This window comes from Ictidomys tridecemlineatus, chromosome 6 (genome assembly GCF_052094955.1).
Source record: "Ictidomys tridecemlineatus isolate mIctTri1 chromosome 6, mIctTri1.hap1, whole genome shotgun sequence".
NCBI classification, from domain to species: domain Eukaryota; kingdom Metazoa; phylum Chordata; class Mammalia; order Rodentia; family Sciuridae; genus Ictidomys; species Ictidomys tridecemlineatus.
Genome location: NC_135482.1, coordinates 168,246,274 through 168,263,172, shown reverse-complemented (window position 1 = coordinate 168,263,172; position 16,899 = coordinate 168,246,274). Strand labels below are relative to the sequence as shown.

At 34.7% G+C, this 16,899-nt stretch overlaps 1 protein-coding gene across 7 annotated transcripts in view; it reads right to left on the bottom strand.

Annotated features, from left to right (window-relative positions):
• The window catches only part of Trpc4 (transient receptor potential cation channel subfamily C member 4), a 198,472-nt gene that overhangs the window by 30,401 nt on the left and 151,172 nt on the right, over positions 1–16,899 (bottom strand). For all 7 annotated transcript variants that reach the window (XM_040281574.2, XM_040281571.2, XM_040281575.2 and 4 more), the window contains one exon: positions 6,125–6,264. In XM_040281574.2, the coding sequence (XP_040137508.1) occupies positions 6,125–6,264 (140 nt within the window). The remainder of the gene's footprint in view (positions 1–6,124; positions 6,265–16,899) is intronic.

Below are 16,899 nucleotides of genomic sequence, written 5' to 3'. Positions count from 1 at the left end.
CAATAAAATATACAGTTAGAACTGTTCAAAAGAATGATGTTATTAAAAATTAATCCTACAAAAGATGTTGTGTCCGCTGAAAACTAAAAAAAAAAATATTAAAATTCTCTCTCTCTCTCTCTTTAAAATAATTCACCCTGTTAAACGCTTTTATTCATAATTCTGATTTTGAAAATATTTAAATTGCACAGTAAAAAGATATAGAAATTTACTCATTTTTTTCAAAGGACTGAAATAAATATTTAAGTGACAAGTTCTATATGGAAAATGGGCTAGGTATTATTTAGGAGTTAACCGCCCTAATGAAGCTGAAGGAACATTGAAAATTGTGTCCCCAGGCATCAACAAACTCCTGATTAACTAACATTTTTATATAGTGAGAATAGGAAATGATTGAAAAATTTTCCTCTTGATAATTAGAAGTATATTTAATGAAAAAAAATCACAATCCATGAACTGTAAAATGCTAAAGAATCAAAGTATTAAAGGAAGCACCATAAAACATTGCATGTGAGGAGGAGAATGTCGAAGTCATATATTTCTATGCTGTGTCTTTGCACAGTATGATGCTATTGTATTGAATATTCAAATTAAAAGCTACTAGTGGATATTTATATTAGGTTCTCTCTTATGGCATTGAAGTTTATTGATTTAATCTTCACAAATATTCTATCGGGACTGATTAGTATTATGGTTCTACAGAAAAGAAATTTGAAGCACAGATTAAGTAACTTGCTTCAAAAAAACGGGAGTAAGAAGTGATATATGCTGCAGCCATGTCAACTATGGTTTCAGAATCCAAACTCAGCCATGGCCTTGGTTAGCAGGACTGAGCTGCAGTGTAGATCTTGAGTGTCCCCTAAAAGTCTATGTGTTAAAGACATGGCCCCCAGTCTGTGGTGTTATTAAGAGATTGTGAAACTTTGGAATGCAGGGCCTACTGAGAGGACTTGAGTCCTTGGAAACATATCTTTGAAAAGGACTGTGGGACACCCTGCCATTCTCTTCCTCTTTCTCTTTTAATTCCCAGCCATGAGGGGAGTGGTTTTGCTCTCCTCTGAGTTTCTGTAATAATGTACTGATGCACCACAAATCCAAGGCAACAGGAGAATTGATAATTTACTGACACCTTCAAACTGTGAGCCAAAATAAACCTTTTTTTCATCTCTATTTATTAATTTATCTCAGATGTTAGTTATAGTAATGGAAAGCTGACTAACATAGGATATTTTGTGTGCATTTTAGAATCTGCCCCTTCCCGTGGATGAATTGCAAAAGTTAAATGCCACGGTCTGATTGTCCCCTTCTCTCCAATCCAAATGTTGCTTCCCTGGATTGTGATGATATTTTGAGATGGAACCTTTTGGATTTAATTAGTTTCAGATGAAGTCATAAAGGTGTGATGCTCATGGTGGGACTAGTGCCTTCTTAAGAAGTGACTTTGGATAACTTGCATGTTCTCTGTCTCTGTCTCTCTGTTTCTCTCTTCCTGTCATGTGAAGACACAAGGAGAAGTTGACTATTTATAAGCCAGGAAGAGAGCCCTCACCAGAAACCAGCCATGCTCGTACCTTCTCTCTCAGGCTTCAAGTCTCCTGAAGGGTGGAAAATCAATTTATGTTTTTTCAAGCGCTCAATCTATGACATTAATGATGACACCATGAACAGACTAATACAGTAGACCAATTAAATATGTGTGGCCACTATGGCCAGGCCTATTCTAAAGGGTTCTCCATCTGAACATCACAATTACAGAAAGGAAAAACAAGATGACTGTTTTTTTTTTTCTGATTCCAAAAAGACCTATTTTTCAATTATTTTTTCCTGTTTATGCATGCTTGGATATCAGGTTGAACCAGTAAAATGCCAACAGAAGTCCTACTTATAACCTTTTGCTAATCTTGTCTGAAGCACAGAGATGTCTATTATTTACTAGGGAGCAATATTAAAATTATCTCATCAACCTCATACTTTACGTAACCGATGTGATTCTGCAACTTGTATTTGGGGTAAAAAATGGGAGTTCATAACCCACTTGAATCAAATGTATGGAAGATGATATGTCATGAGCTTTGTAATGTTTTGAACAACCAATAAAAAAAAATAAATCACCTGTCTTGATGATCTTACCTCCTAAACTTTTCTCAAATTCAACCTTCTATTAATTTCCTTATGTACGCTGCTGTATTTCAGGAATTCATCATTATTTGAATGATTTTTTTTTCTGTTGAAATATCATTAATGGATCTTCACCATTTATAGAGTAAGGTTTAAATTCTATATCAGAATGTAGATAGTAGTTCTCATCCTCTTTCTGTCCCCATTTCCAAGATCATGTCTCATATGGAATTCTGCTTTATTTACTTTGGAATTTGTACATTGTGCCTTTTCTCTGTCAAATGCTCTTGCATGTTCATAAGCATGACAGATGTTCACTTTCTCTATCCTCCATATATTTCCCTTCCATCCCATTATACTTCCAACACTGTTTTATCCCTTCTTTGATGCTACCATTACCCCTGTTCTAGACCTCAATACATTGCAAGAGGCTCTTTATAGGCATTTGCCTTCACCCACCTGACTGTGAGCAGTTGCTACATCTCAAGAATTCTTACATTCTCAGAAATCAAATCCAAAGCTGGTTTCTTAGTGTGTACCAATAAAGCTTATTGATAGAATCGGCTGTTTGGCCATTTGGCAGTTGCTTGCCTTAATTTTACCAGAATCTAAGGTAAGGAAGGACGAGTCAGTGGGTCAGTATGACAGCACAGACTCCCATTGTATGTGCTCTTTGAGTTACTATCAACACTTTACAAATAGTAAAGTTGAGACCTGCATTAAATAATTTGCCTCAGGTACATGGGTTAGACATGATAAAGGCAAGTGTGAATCAGGAGTTCAAACTCTTTTTAAACTAAAATGAAGTAAAAGACATTTAAAACATTACAAAAGGACTCAATATATTAGGAAGAAGACAGGAGTAAAAGGAAAAGACACTGACATTGAATGCTTCTATCAATTCATTTACATCTCCTACTGACAGCATAAGGTAGAAACTATTATTTTCCTTATTTTATAGATGAGACGAAGAGAGATGAAGAAACAAATCCAAGGTCACTCAACTAGTAAGTGATGGGGTAAAGAAATGAGCCCAGGAAATGTGATTTTGTATACCATTAAGTATACCATTGCATGCCATTACGTATATTCACATGACTCAAACACACTCATTGTGCAAGTCATTCAAAGAACACTTCATAATTCATAGTTGCAACCATTGCTGAACTTCAATAACTAGTATGCAAGAAAGCAATATATGTCCTGAAGATTTCATTCTCCTTAGGTCATCTTCACTTACAGTAATTGCTGGATCCTACCCCATAAATATTTTTTCCCTGCTACCCCTTCTTCCTTCACCACTTGAGGTAAGAGGGTTTATTCCAAATATAAAGCTTCCCTGCAGTAGTTTTATAGTAAAATATATTTTGTCTGTGCAGAATTTACAACATTTTAAGTAAATTGAAATCCCATATCTAAAGTCTTGAGGCAAAAAAATCCATGAGCATCCATTTGTATCTGTTCATGTCCACACCATGTGCCAGAGTTCTCATATATAATAAAATATATACACTGTATGTAAACACCATGTAAATATCAAATGTGTAGTTTAAACATTCTCTATAAGAAATGAGTGGGTTTCTTTAGGACTCAACCCTACACTTCTTTGAGATCATACAACACAATGCTCTTCAAAGAATCCTCCTTAAACTCTAAAAAGCAATCCATTTTTTTAAACGGGCGTATGATATTTATCAAAAGAAGAAATACAACAACAAATGTAAAATGGTCTACATCACTAATTATCACAGAAATGCAAATCAAAACCAAATGAGATATTATTTTACCCTAGTCAGAACACCTACTATTAAAAAAGCAAAACATAATCTGTGATGAAGATACAGACAAAAGAGAGCTCTTATATATTTGCTGATGGGAATGTAAGTCAATGTAGCCATTACAGAGAATAGTATGGTGGTCCCTCAAAAAACTAAAAATAAATCTACCTTATGATCAATCCAAACCACTTCTGAGTATGTATTGAAAGGAAATGAAATCAAAATATCAAAAAAATACCTGAACTCTCATATTTATTGCAACGCTATTAATAATAGCTAACATATGAAATTAATTGAGGCATCCATTGACAGATGAATGTATGTACAAAATGCAGTATAAATTCACAATAGCATATTACTCAGTCATAAAAACTAATGGAATCTTATTATTTGCAGCAACCTTGATGGAACTGGAGGACATTATAGTAAGTGAAATAAAGCAGATACAGAAAGACAAGTATAATATGTTTTATCTCCTATATAAAAGCTAAAAAAGTTAAAGTGAAAGTAGAAGAAAGTACAATAGGGATTATTAGAGGCTGGGAGATAGGGGAATATAGGAATGTGGGATGGGATAACAGACACCAAAATACAGTTTGAGAAGAGAAATAAGTTCTGGTGTTTGACACCAAGGTAAGGTTTCCACAGTTTACAATAATATATCTTTTGTGGAGAATTGAAAAAGAACTGCTTGAAGTCTCCAAATAGCATTGACAAGGAGATAGAAATGATAATTACCCTGATTTGCTCAATACATATTATATTCATGTATTGAAATATTGCACTGAGCCTCATAAAGATGTACTAATATCGTATGTAAATTGAAATTTAAAATGAAAATAAAAAAATTTCAATGAAGCACTTTCCTAGTTTATTTACTTCTGTAAGTATTGTCTAGAAATTTGGTATAAATGTAAATTTGACTCCTGCCTTAATATTCCTAATTTTAAATATGGGGAGAAAGAAAAGGAATCTATGTATTGTGAGCCCTCCTGGTGATTCTTATGCATCTTGAAGTTTGAGAAGAATTGCTATTGTCAGATAGTCCCAGAATATTATGATAACCTGGGGCAGCAAAATAAAAACCCATATACATTAATTTTTAGTAGAAGGAGGTCTAAAATGACTTTATAGATAAGAAATTTTCTTCGACTGTCTTAATAAACTGCTCAAGGTCATTAGCATCAATGCATACAGGTAACATTAGGAAAATATGTCTCTACTCTTAAAATGGCTTTCTCTCCATAAAATTAATAAAAATTTACTTTTCTTAGTATGTTGATGAGGTAACATTTGAAGTTTGCCAAATGCTGAAAACTATGAATTTTCTTACTTTGGGCATTTTTGATCCTGTCAGATCTGAATATGGCACAAAGACACAGGCCACTATTTTAAGACCTAGACTAAATGAATAAGTGTTCACTTACACGTTAGCATTTTCTAGTTCACATCATTAAACTGCTTGCATTATTCATGTAATACCCAATTAGATGCTCTTTGTTGTTTTTTTTGAAAACCAATTCACTAATCATTTTGAAATAAATTATTTTTTAAAGGAGGAGAAAAGGAAAGAGGCAAAATCAAAGGGAGGAAAGGGGAGAAAAAAAGTCCCTCCAAGTACAAAATAATTCCAATTGTTATTGCAGAACAAAAATGTTTTATGAAAATTATGTGGTTGGCAATAAGATTGATGTACAAAATCTGGGGGAGTAATGAATGTGTGAGACTCCAAGCACTGTCATGTTGAATGGGAAGAGGTGAAAGAAATTATATTCTGCTCTAATTATATCAAACCCTATTAGTTTAAACTGAAATAACAATTTCAATGCTTTGAAAGAGTAATATTTTGATGTCTATGAAGTTTTATCTATTAGTTATAACTGATAAAAATAGATTTGGTTGAAAAAAAATTAAATAGATATTTGATGTAGTATTTCCTTAAAAGTGGAAAGAATTGGAACTAGAGTAGCTACTGGGAGTAATTTTGAGGCACTATGTTATTTAGATGAAAGAAAACTGGACGATAATTTCTAAGGGCTTTTTAAAATGTGTTTTTTGAGTAAAGATTATGTAATATCTATGTATTTGAACTCTATTACAATCATGGGCTGATGAATATCACATACAAACCTTTGGCACATTTTTAACAGAATCAAAAGCAATCAAAGTAAAGGCATATCATTAGTTATCAGAACTTATGCTTTACCAACAATGTAAATAACAGTTACCTTTACAAATGCAACAATTTTCAAGGAGATTGTTGCTAAATATAAGGAGTTCATCACAAAATCCATTAGATTCCACCAATCATGGATGTAATCTTGAAGTCCTCCATCCCACATCTGTTTAATTTCTCCCCATATAAAACCTGCAATTATAAAAAGGTTCATTGTGAGTATGATTTTCAATCAAATCACTGTAGAAAGAGATATGCAATTTAGTAATTATAGACTGTGAAGCTGCAAAAAAAAGTTACATTTGGTATAAAATCGTTTTTTTATAGGTAATAATATTGAATTTCAGACATATTTCAGACTTCCAAGATACTAATCTAATTCTAGAAAATGCTGTTAGGTCAGCTTCACTTTCTTTTATCCATTTGAAAAATTCATAAAAGCACAGTTTTAATTGAACTGTAATTTCTCTGCAACTATATATTTTTCTCATGGAAGATGTCATGACATTTTATTGTAAGCAAATACATTGAGGTGTATTCTTCTCCTAAGTCAAAATGACTTCAAAATTCACAAAAAAGTATATCTAACAAACACAACTGCTTTTAAACAATTAATCAAGGTATCCTTTTGTGCATTTTTATGCATTTAGTATCCTTTTGTGAATTTTTATGCATTTAGCACCTTCAAAGATCTGATTTCAGTCTTTGATAAAAGAGTATAACGTTCATGTTAGTTTGTCAAAATTATTTAAATCTAGCAATAGCTTCAAAGATATACCTAGAAAAAAATATAAATCTCTTTCTTTTATTATGGTTATATTTTAATATAAATATACTTTACATATAATGTATTTTATTTTAAAATGCACCATTTTCTAAGAAGTGCTTATAAAATATCAATATAGATTATCATTTTATTCCCATAACCTAAATATAATTAAAATATATAATGCTGTCTTTGCAACCCAATAATGACAGAAAAATCAAATATCTAGAATCGAGAAATACTGAAAGATAAACATATAATATTTTAAATATGTTACTATCAGCAAACAATGAAATATCTCCAAGAATAATAATCTGGAATCTAAAATGTTTAATATTTTATTTGCTAATTGCTGAAAACAGAAAAAGCTAGAAATAGTATTGCCCTTACTCTAAAAGCAATAAATCAATCAATCAGATTATCTATAAAAATCATCACTTTCATACATTCATAAGAGAGGTAAGGAATCATAGGGCATAAACTTCAAAGAGAAGCACATTACTACAAAAAGAACCATGTTATGATCCTTTAGCTCAGAGAATAGAGGGGCTAGATAGAGAGGCACCATACAAGAGAGAATGCAGCCACATTGATTAAACTAACTTCTAAAGGCTGCATGCTGGCTCACATGAGACAACAGAACCCTGGGGAGCGAGATGCAAGGAGTTTCCTTCTACTGGCATGCTCTTCCATGTGGACCCTACCCACTGCTCAAAAGAAAGATTATAGCCAAGCCTGGAAGAACACAGCGGCTGCCTCTGTGGAAAGGCATGCAGCTCTCACCAGACACTTGTCTCTTGAAGAGCAAAACATTTAGCACTATGGCAGAGACAAGAGACAAGAAAGTACGGTGGGCCTCAGGTTTACACCAATAACTTTTTAGGTTTCCTATCACTGGGAAAGGGACAGAAAACCCTGTCCTGTACATGCTCTCAAACAACCGACTGCTGTGGAAACAGCGTACGGATCACTGACAATCTCCAACCCCAATGCAGAGAAGACTGCCTTAGTCTACCCTTCCCCATCCATCAGCAGGTTAACACCAGACAGCAAGCAGGAGCTGGCAACCACTGAGGAGGGGCCAGAGTCTGTGTGGAGACAAACCGTGGGGGCACAGGTTTCCAAGAAAGGTCGAAAATTGTGGGTGTAGCAGGGGCAATAAGAGTAACCCTCTCACTGAAGGCAGAAATGTTATGGCACCTGACACTGAATGCAGACAAATCAAAAGCCAATGTCAGCTCAGAATCTGACTCTCTTGCCCCAAACTTCTACAATGATGTTCAACAGAAAGAAAATGTGCATTTTCAGGCATTAAGTGCTACAGAAGTACGTTTAACAACACTTGATAAAATTAACATCCATCCATTAATGACAAAAAATTTTGAGCAGAATATGAGTAGAAGAGAAATTTCTCAATCTGATTAAGGACATTTATGAAAATCCACAACTACCAGCAGACTGGTTTACTCTTTAAGGGGTCTGGAAATAAATAATTCAGGCTTTGCAAATAATGCATGGGCATGCCTGTGTTCCAGTGAAACTAGAAAAACCACAATGAGGCCAGATACACCTTGCTGGGCCATAGTTTGCTAACCCTTATGGTGGTGATTGCATGACTGTATATGTCAATATTTTATATGTTTGCACATACACACTTACCACGATAGTGCTATAACTTAATTTGAATGAATGCAGTAAAAAGTATGAATCTGATATTGATGAATGGATATTAATATAGATGCAAATAAACAAAAATGGTAAATATTATAATATACCGACTATAGGTAATATCTGTTACTATACTTATGCTTTTCATTTTATGCATGTTCGAAAAACATAGAAGCACAAAAGTTTCTGAATAGCTCAAGCAATCCTGAGCAAAACGAACAATGTTGTAGACATTATAATACCTGATTTTAAAATGTACTATCAATTGTAATAAAAACAACAAAGCATTGGTATAAAAATAAACACATAGATTAAAAGAATAGATAGAAGATACAGAAGCAAATTCACACATAAATAACCATTTGATTCCCCACAAAGGAGCCAAAAGCATACTTTGGAGAAAAGGCAGCCTCTTCAATGCTGGGTAAACTTCCATCTGTAGAAGATTGAAACTAGACCCCTATCTCTCACCTGTATATGAAAATCAACTCAAAATGGATCGAACACCTTAATGTAAGACCAGAAACTTTTAAACTACTACAGGAAAGCATCAAGAAAACACTTGAAGATATTGGTATAGGCAACAATTTTATACATAGGACTCCAAGAGTTTTAGGAAATAATAGCAATGATTAGCAATTTTTTCTAATGGCAAATGGAATCATATCAACTTAAAAGTTTCTGCACAGTCAAGGAATCCATCAGTAGAGCGAAGAGACAGTGATAGAATGGGAGAAAAATCTTTGCTGGCTATTCATCTGACAAAGGATAAATACCCAGAATATATACAGAATTCAAAAATTAACACATAGGAGCAAGTAAGCCAATCAATAAAGGGCAAATTGTCTGAATATACACTTCTCAAAACAAGTACAAATGGCCAATAAATCTATGATAAAATTCTCAATATCCTTAGCCATCAGGGAAATGCAATATTTAAATTTTAAGTTACAATTAAATTTATAACCCATATGAGAATTGAATGAATTTCAGGTGAATGAAGTATAGCGTTCTATGTTAAAGTCTGCTGTAGACCACTGCTTTGTTCTAGATCAGGCATTTTATACCCTAGCTCTTCCTTTGAGTCTCCTTTCATAAGTAAATATCTCATGAGAGGTCAGCTAAGATAGGGAAACTATTACAAGGGTGATAACATCCTTCTCCTCTATATCAAAGGAAGGAGTACATCAGAATGGAACATGATTCATGCACTGAATTTTAGAGATGGTGGGAAACCAAATTTATTTTATCCAATGAGAAAATTGCTTGGCACACAAGGAAACATTCCCTTCTCCTGCATCCAAAGTGCCTTTTCCTACTCTTCTGAGTACAGTGTCAGAATCCAGCAGACACCCACAGTTTACAGAAGAAAATTAAGGCCAAGAAAAACCTGAATTGAATCTGAATTGCCTAAATAAATTAGAATTATACAACATTTTCCTGTTCTTGAAATGTTATAATGTAACTATATTATTTTGTCTTGCTTGAAATTTTGCTAATTCATATAGGTAAGAAGGTGTGAGGTGTGTGTGTGTATGGTTGTAGACTGGACAAAATGCATTTTGAGTTCATGTTCAGCAGAAGGTCACAGTGATTAGAACTGAACTGTATCAGGTGAGGGATGTGCCGGGGCCAACTGACATAGCAACCAGCTTTATTGAATCTTAGCCAAGCAGTCTAATCTCTCCAGGCCTCATTATCACTCTTCAAAGAGAAGTCTGGATTATATGACTTCCAAAAAATAGGATTCTGTCCCAGTCGTATAAAATTGCCAGGCATCGCTTCTTCCTGTTTATGGCATCAGAATTCTACTAAAATTGGTCATCAAAATACCTTCCATGAGAGATTAAAACACTGTCCTCTACAAGAAGACAGATTTATCTGCTCTTATTGCCCCGGAAAGGCAGAAGTTGAATTTTTGATATGAAGTTGGACTTTTTTTTTTATTTTTTTTTACTTCTGGCCCCAAATTTAAGAAACAATCTCTTGGTGATTAGAGTTGCTCCAAAACTGGAATAGAGGTAGAGAAATCTAATCCAGATCCTAGACTATCTTCCATCACTTGTATGTCAAAGAAATTCTGGCAATGAGGGGAACCTCTCTATGTAATCTCTAACATTCTGAAGCATTTGTGATTTAGTTGTTTACGAATTTGTATGTATAATAAAATAAAATATATTTTAAAGTACCTGCTAAGCAATAGGAGCATTTATGGTAAATGCTCCTTACAAATATATTGTGTTATCACTCTCCTTGCTTCTACCAAACTGGAAATCATGTGAACTTACAACACCAAATAACTAACTTCGAATATTTTGTAAAGCATTCTGTAGAGGAAAAATGTATTACAGCCAAATTGATGTAGAGGGCAAAGGAGAGACACTGGAAAGGAGTTTTAAAGAAGCAGTTATGGTATCAGCCTAAAATGATATTTTAACTTCAGAGTTCCAAATAACTGAGAAAACTCTGTTCTGATGAGGTATATTCTAGGAAATGGCACTTCAATTGAGTATTTAGATTAGATGATCTCTAGGTTTTTTTTTAAAAGAAAACTAACAACAAACACAATTGAATTATGATATACTACAGTTTGTTTTCTGTAGTCCAAGGAGGAGACATTAAATACCTGACCACCCGAAATCTTACCTCACTCCTGATCTTTGAAAGACACAAAACTGAGAAAAACAGGTATCCCGATGAAACTGAGAACTCACTGCCATCACTTTTTTTTTCTGAACTTGAGCTATAGATAAGACTGCCACTTAATGCTTGTTGGGTGATGGTTTGCAGTCTTTATTTTTAAACACCATCTTGCAGTACCATCTCATATAGTGTTACTATACCTGTCTGATGGCTATTGATTTCTGTCTGCTATGAGCATGTTAGTGAAATGCCAAATTTCATTTCTTCTGGTGATAATCACAAAATTTTGGAAGAAATAAGCCATTAGAAAAATGGATGATGCTATAAACTAACTGAAAAATGCATCCAGATGAGTAAACTATTCATGGCAACTAAAAAGCCTAAAGAGAACAAAGCTTGAGGGAGATGCTGTCACAAAATGTTTGTCCTGTTCCCACACCGGGAACATTTCAAAATAGTTCTTTGCTGTTTATAAACAGATGACATGATTTCTCAGAGTTATGGTGGAGTCCTAATTATGTGCATTGATGTTAAGGCTGTGGGGACCAATGAAGGAAAGATCATAGTGCAAATGAGTCAGAGAACTTCTTTTTACAAAATATTTGTGGATGCCTGGAAGTGTTTGCTGGTTTTTTTTTCTTTTTTTTTAAAATCTTTCCCATAATTTTTTCACTCAGGGCTGTTTGAGTGTTCTATTATTTCCTATCCTGTAAAGCTGGCTGTGAGGATTAGATGGAATAGGCAGTTCATTTAACAGCCCCAATTTCAAGTGAAAGATGCAATTCTGCAAACAGGTCTCTTGTCTTACCTTCTCCTGCTCTTGGTACTTAAACAAATAGTAAACAGCCACCTCAAACATAGAGCCCCACCCATGGCCAACTCCAAAGGGCCTGTTATTCAAGCCCCCAAATTGTCAGGGATCTGACCTTGGAAGACTCCTTATAGAAAACTGAGTTGCATGCTGAGGCATCAAATCAATGAAGATAAAAAAGAACACATAGAATCCGTCTCCCTCTGCTGGAATTTTGCTTTGTTTTGTTTTTCAAATCATGGAATAAAACAGTAGTCTCTATCAGAATCCTGCTTCTACTCAAGAAGAAACCTCAATACTGTTAAGTTGTTTTACTTGATAGAGACTCACATTGTATGTAGTACTAACGCTAAGTTAACGGGCAGCTCCTGTGGTCTCAGCATCACACTTAAAAACGAAACAAAGATGAAGAAAAGAGACTCACTCTCCATTTTTTTTTTTTTTTTGAGGACCGCTTACAGACAATTATAGCCAAGCTTTCCCATCTGAGGTTACTAGAGATACTGGGAGGATATCTATTAGCAGCCACCCACCCCTTCATGCTCAATGTCTCCACAGGGAAAGAAGTAGGAAAGCAGATTGCAAGAGAGCCATGGGGTCAGAAAAGCACAGTTTTTGCACTATGAGGGATCAATACCAGAGAGAAAAGGAGGTGATTACTCACCACTGCTATTCATTCCTTAATTCAAGCAAAGGAGACTCCAAGAAAATCCTACATATTTAGAGATTTCAACAAAGAGAAAATGGCATCTTACTCTCTTCTGGGGTGTCTACTTGGGTAATTGGCTTGGTTCTCTCTTCCTGGATCTGGACCATAAGAAAAGATCGAGGAGCAGTGGGGTCCAGCAGCAGAGAATTTGAACCTCTTGTCATTTGATGTGGCAAGGTTCCTTGATACTTGAGTCAGTGCATGTTAGAGGAGAAGGCTGAGTGTGAGCCAACTCTCCAGTAATCAGGAGGAACATTTTAGGGTTCTAGAACCCCAATAGGAACAGATTTCTCCTTATAGGAGCTGAGGGACTGAAAGATGTCAGAGTTGAATCTCTGATTCAAGAATCATGCGGTGTGGAGGCAAGATAGGGCCTTCTACAGATTATTCATCCAGCTGAGGAGAGTCAGTATGTCAAAGCCTGTCACTCAGGCTACTCAGTAATTCCCAGAAGTGTAGGGCACTCAAGAAAAATATCTGCGACCAGAGTACCATTGAAGTCATGGAGACGTTTAACTTCTCCTGTCATCCCTCTTCAGTAAAACCCTGGGAATGGAGAGAACCTCCGTATCTCTCCGTCCACCCCAGTGTTGGAGAATGAGAAAAGATGGACAATCTAGGTTCTTTAAGAAATGGCTTAGACTTTGCTGCAGAGAGATAATCTTTAAACTGATCTGAACTATGCTGGGCCAGCTTTTAAACAGCTCAGTTTCAGGAAATTGTTATCTAATCGCGATATCATTAAAGAACAGGGAAAATATATTAGATTATAGGTTAACAGAGGAGAATGGTTGGAAGGAGTAAAACCATTTCATGTTTAGTTGTTAATGAATTAGATCTTCTTAGTAAAACTAGCTCACGAGTATGAAATTTGCATAAAAATTGACTTCCAGAATTGTTTCTCAATCTTAAATGTTAAAGTACCTCTGCAATTTCTGAATCAACCAACCAAGATAATCATTCAAAATCTTAGTTTCTCACAAGAATCCTCAGTTATTATGATTTTAATCAGCAGACCATACTCAAAGAGTCATCAACTTAATGGGGCAGGGAATGTTTAAATAGTCTAAGTTTGAAGACTTCTAAAAACTTTTGAGCCACTGTGGCTTTAACATCATTATTTTAACAATAGAGAAAAAAATGTAGGGATACACAGTCAGGGAAATACATATTTTCAAAGTTGACTAAGAAAGGATGCTATGTTAGTTTTAGATTATTATTAGAATCTAGAACTTGAGCATTCTAGATTATCTGATAACTTCTGACCTGAATACAGTTACTTAAAAATCAAGTGGGAACTTTCTATCACCGTGGTGGCATTCTTTTTATAGGATTTCTGTTTAATTTAACATTTCCCAAGAAAATTAAAGGGTTGGATACTTGTGTAGATGGGAAAATAATGAACAAACATTTCTCCAAGTTTTTGCTTATGTCACCTATTCGATGAGTAACAATAGCTGTTAAATATACATTTTCAAATTAATGAATACTAGTTTTTCACTGTGAAGATTACCACTCTCCACTTATTATAAACTTCTGAATATTTTAAAGACAAATATGTACAATATATATTTATCTCTTTTCGATTTCCTGAATACCCCTTATAGACACACACATACTAATAAAACACTAAAACATTAACAATATCATTGGAAGCAAGGGAATTCAAACTTAAGTGTCAGCAACCAACACATGGGAACCAAAAAGGAAACACCTCAAGGTCATACCAGAGGACTTCTTTCTTTCTTTCTTTCTTGGTGTAGCTTGTTCCTTTCAGTGTTAGCCACACACACTGTGTTTTAGACCAGAGGGTAGTAGTGATGACCCAGCGGGGATATGAAGATAGTGGTAGTGACAATTGTGGTGTTGGTAAATGTGATATTCAGTATTAAATTAAACCAAATGTGCATGTTAGTGTGTTATATCTTTAATAAATTTACAGACGAATTTAATCTATGCAAAAATCTAGGCTGGTAAATGAGACAGAGAAGGGTAAATGTGGAAATTTAAGTTTCTAGGCAATTTGTGCCTCTTATAATTCTGCTCTCTCACTTTTGGGGCAGTATTTCTTAGAGAATAAAAGGTCTAACTCTGAGTTAGTGAGGTCTAACTTTGAGTCTAGTGTCTCCCACTTGCTAGCTGCTTAATGCTGCCCAAGGGACCTACCTTTGCAAAGCCTGTTTTCCTCTCTGTGAAATGTTATATTACTATTGTTTAATATGGTTAAGTAGAACAGAGTTACTGAGAAGTTCACAGAAGAACATGCATTTAAATTACTAATTCCTGTGCCTAAACTTTTAGGTACCCTTCAAAGGATGAATGGATAAAAAAAAATGTGGTATATAAATACAATGAAATATTACTCAGCCATAAAGAATGAAATTATGGCATTTGATGGTAAATGGATGAAACTGGAGACTATTATGCTAAGTGAAATAAACAATTCCCAAAAAACCAAAGGCTAAATGCTGTCTCTGATATATGATTGCTACATACATAAGGGGAAGGGAAAGGGAAGAATAGATTCTGATATTGTTACTACTGTCACCACAACTTCTATTGTTATTCTAAAGTAATGAAAACTAATCCAAGTGTCCCCCTCCTCTTTCACTGTAACCCTGGTTTTTCTGGTGTCTGATCCTCTTTTCCTATCTTTTCTCCTCTTCCTTCAACCTCTGAACCATGTTGCCAAATATTTTCTGAGGGTCTGTAGATTCCAGAGTTGGTGTATTGGGTTCATATTGCATTGCCACAATCTAAAATAATTCACTTTGTCTCCAATAAGGAAGCCACTTGGCAAATATTAGTAGGTCTACACAATAGTTTAAATATTTATAAATGATATGTTTTCTGAGATTTTACTGTGTTAGTGTTGAAAACTCCATAAAGATGACCTTAAAGTATTTTCTTCCACAAGTAGGAATGAGGATTATCTATCATTCTGCAATGATTATCTGATTCCTTTCAAATTTAAAATACTCCTTTTAAATTAATAACCAGATGCTTGGCAGTTGTGTTTTAGACTGTATGTTTCTGCACCTAGTTCACTGATTTTTTTTTTTTTTTGAGCCCTGCGCCAAGTGGGGGAGAGAGGATAGGTCACAGGCTAGTTTCTTGTCATTGCAGAAGCATCTGTTCAGTTCTTGAAGGGGCTAGATGATTCAAAGGTAAGGTTGAAAATATGAATCCTTGAAGCCATCCGATCTTAATGACTATTGCACAGAAGATGTAAAAATACATGGCTGAGGGTGTAGCTCAGTGATAGAACATAGGATTAGCTTGTGTGAGGTCCTGGGTTCACTTCCCAGGACCAATACAGATAAAAATGGTCACAAGAAAGGAATAATACATAGGATTTTTTTTTGGTCCTTATGAATGCCTCAATAAGAAATTGATCATCATTTTTCATTCTGCATCTTCATTTGGCAGGCTTTGTTAAAATTTTCAGACTTGTTAATATCAACCTTTTAGAACACAAAACATAAAATACATCATAGAAATGAGAAGCCAATGTTGCTAAAGAGAAATGGCTAGATAAGTACGTATTATAGGCAAGATGGATAATCTGGGTATTAGGAGCACTTCTTGCTTTATGTCTAGAAATTCAATCGATGCTATTTTAACACAGCTTAGATCTGTTCCATCTTTCCCTCAGTTGATCCTTCCTGTCACCCTGCTCAGTGCGCGCAGATTTACCTACTGTTTATTTGTGGCATGCTTCCAGGCAAACATGTGAAGTCAAGGCACTTCAGCAGCTATTGAGTCTTCTCATGGGAGGTTAAACAATTCTGCTTTATTAATATGGCCACCCCATTAAAGTTCTTCTTTGATGAAGGATGGGATCACTTTTATAATATTTTTTAGCTAAATAATACATAAGTCTACAGGTGGAAATTTTATACAAATACATACTTTTTTGGTGTAGGGAAATAAAGTTATGGCACAAATTTGGTTGTTAAAATGTAGTTACCATGGATTCTAATGAAAAATTCAAAATGGGATCTGGGAAGGCTTGAAAACTAGAACCCAAAGGTATTTTATTTTTTCATATCTCATTCCATTTTATCCCCAGAAATAAACAACCTTTACCTGTGATAAAACTGCTGCTATAATTCAGATGAATTCTCATAGTGAACATTACCCATATAACATGCTTTGTCTAGTTTGCATGTAGATTTTTGTAAAAAGGAATTTCACATATGGGTATTCTATTCACCTCACATCCCTCAT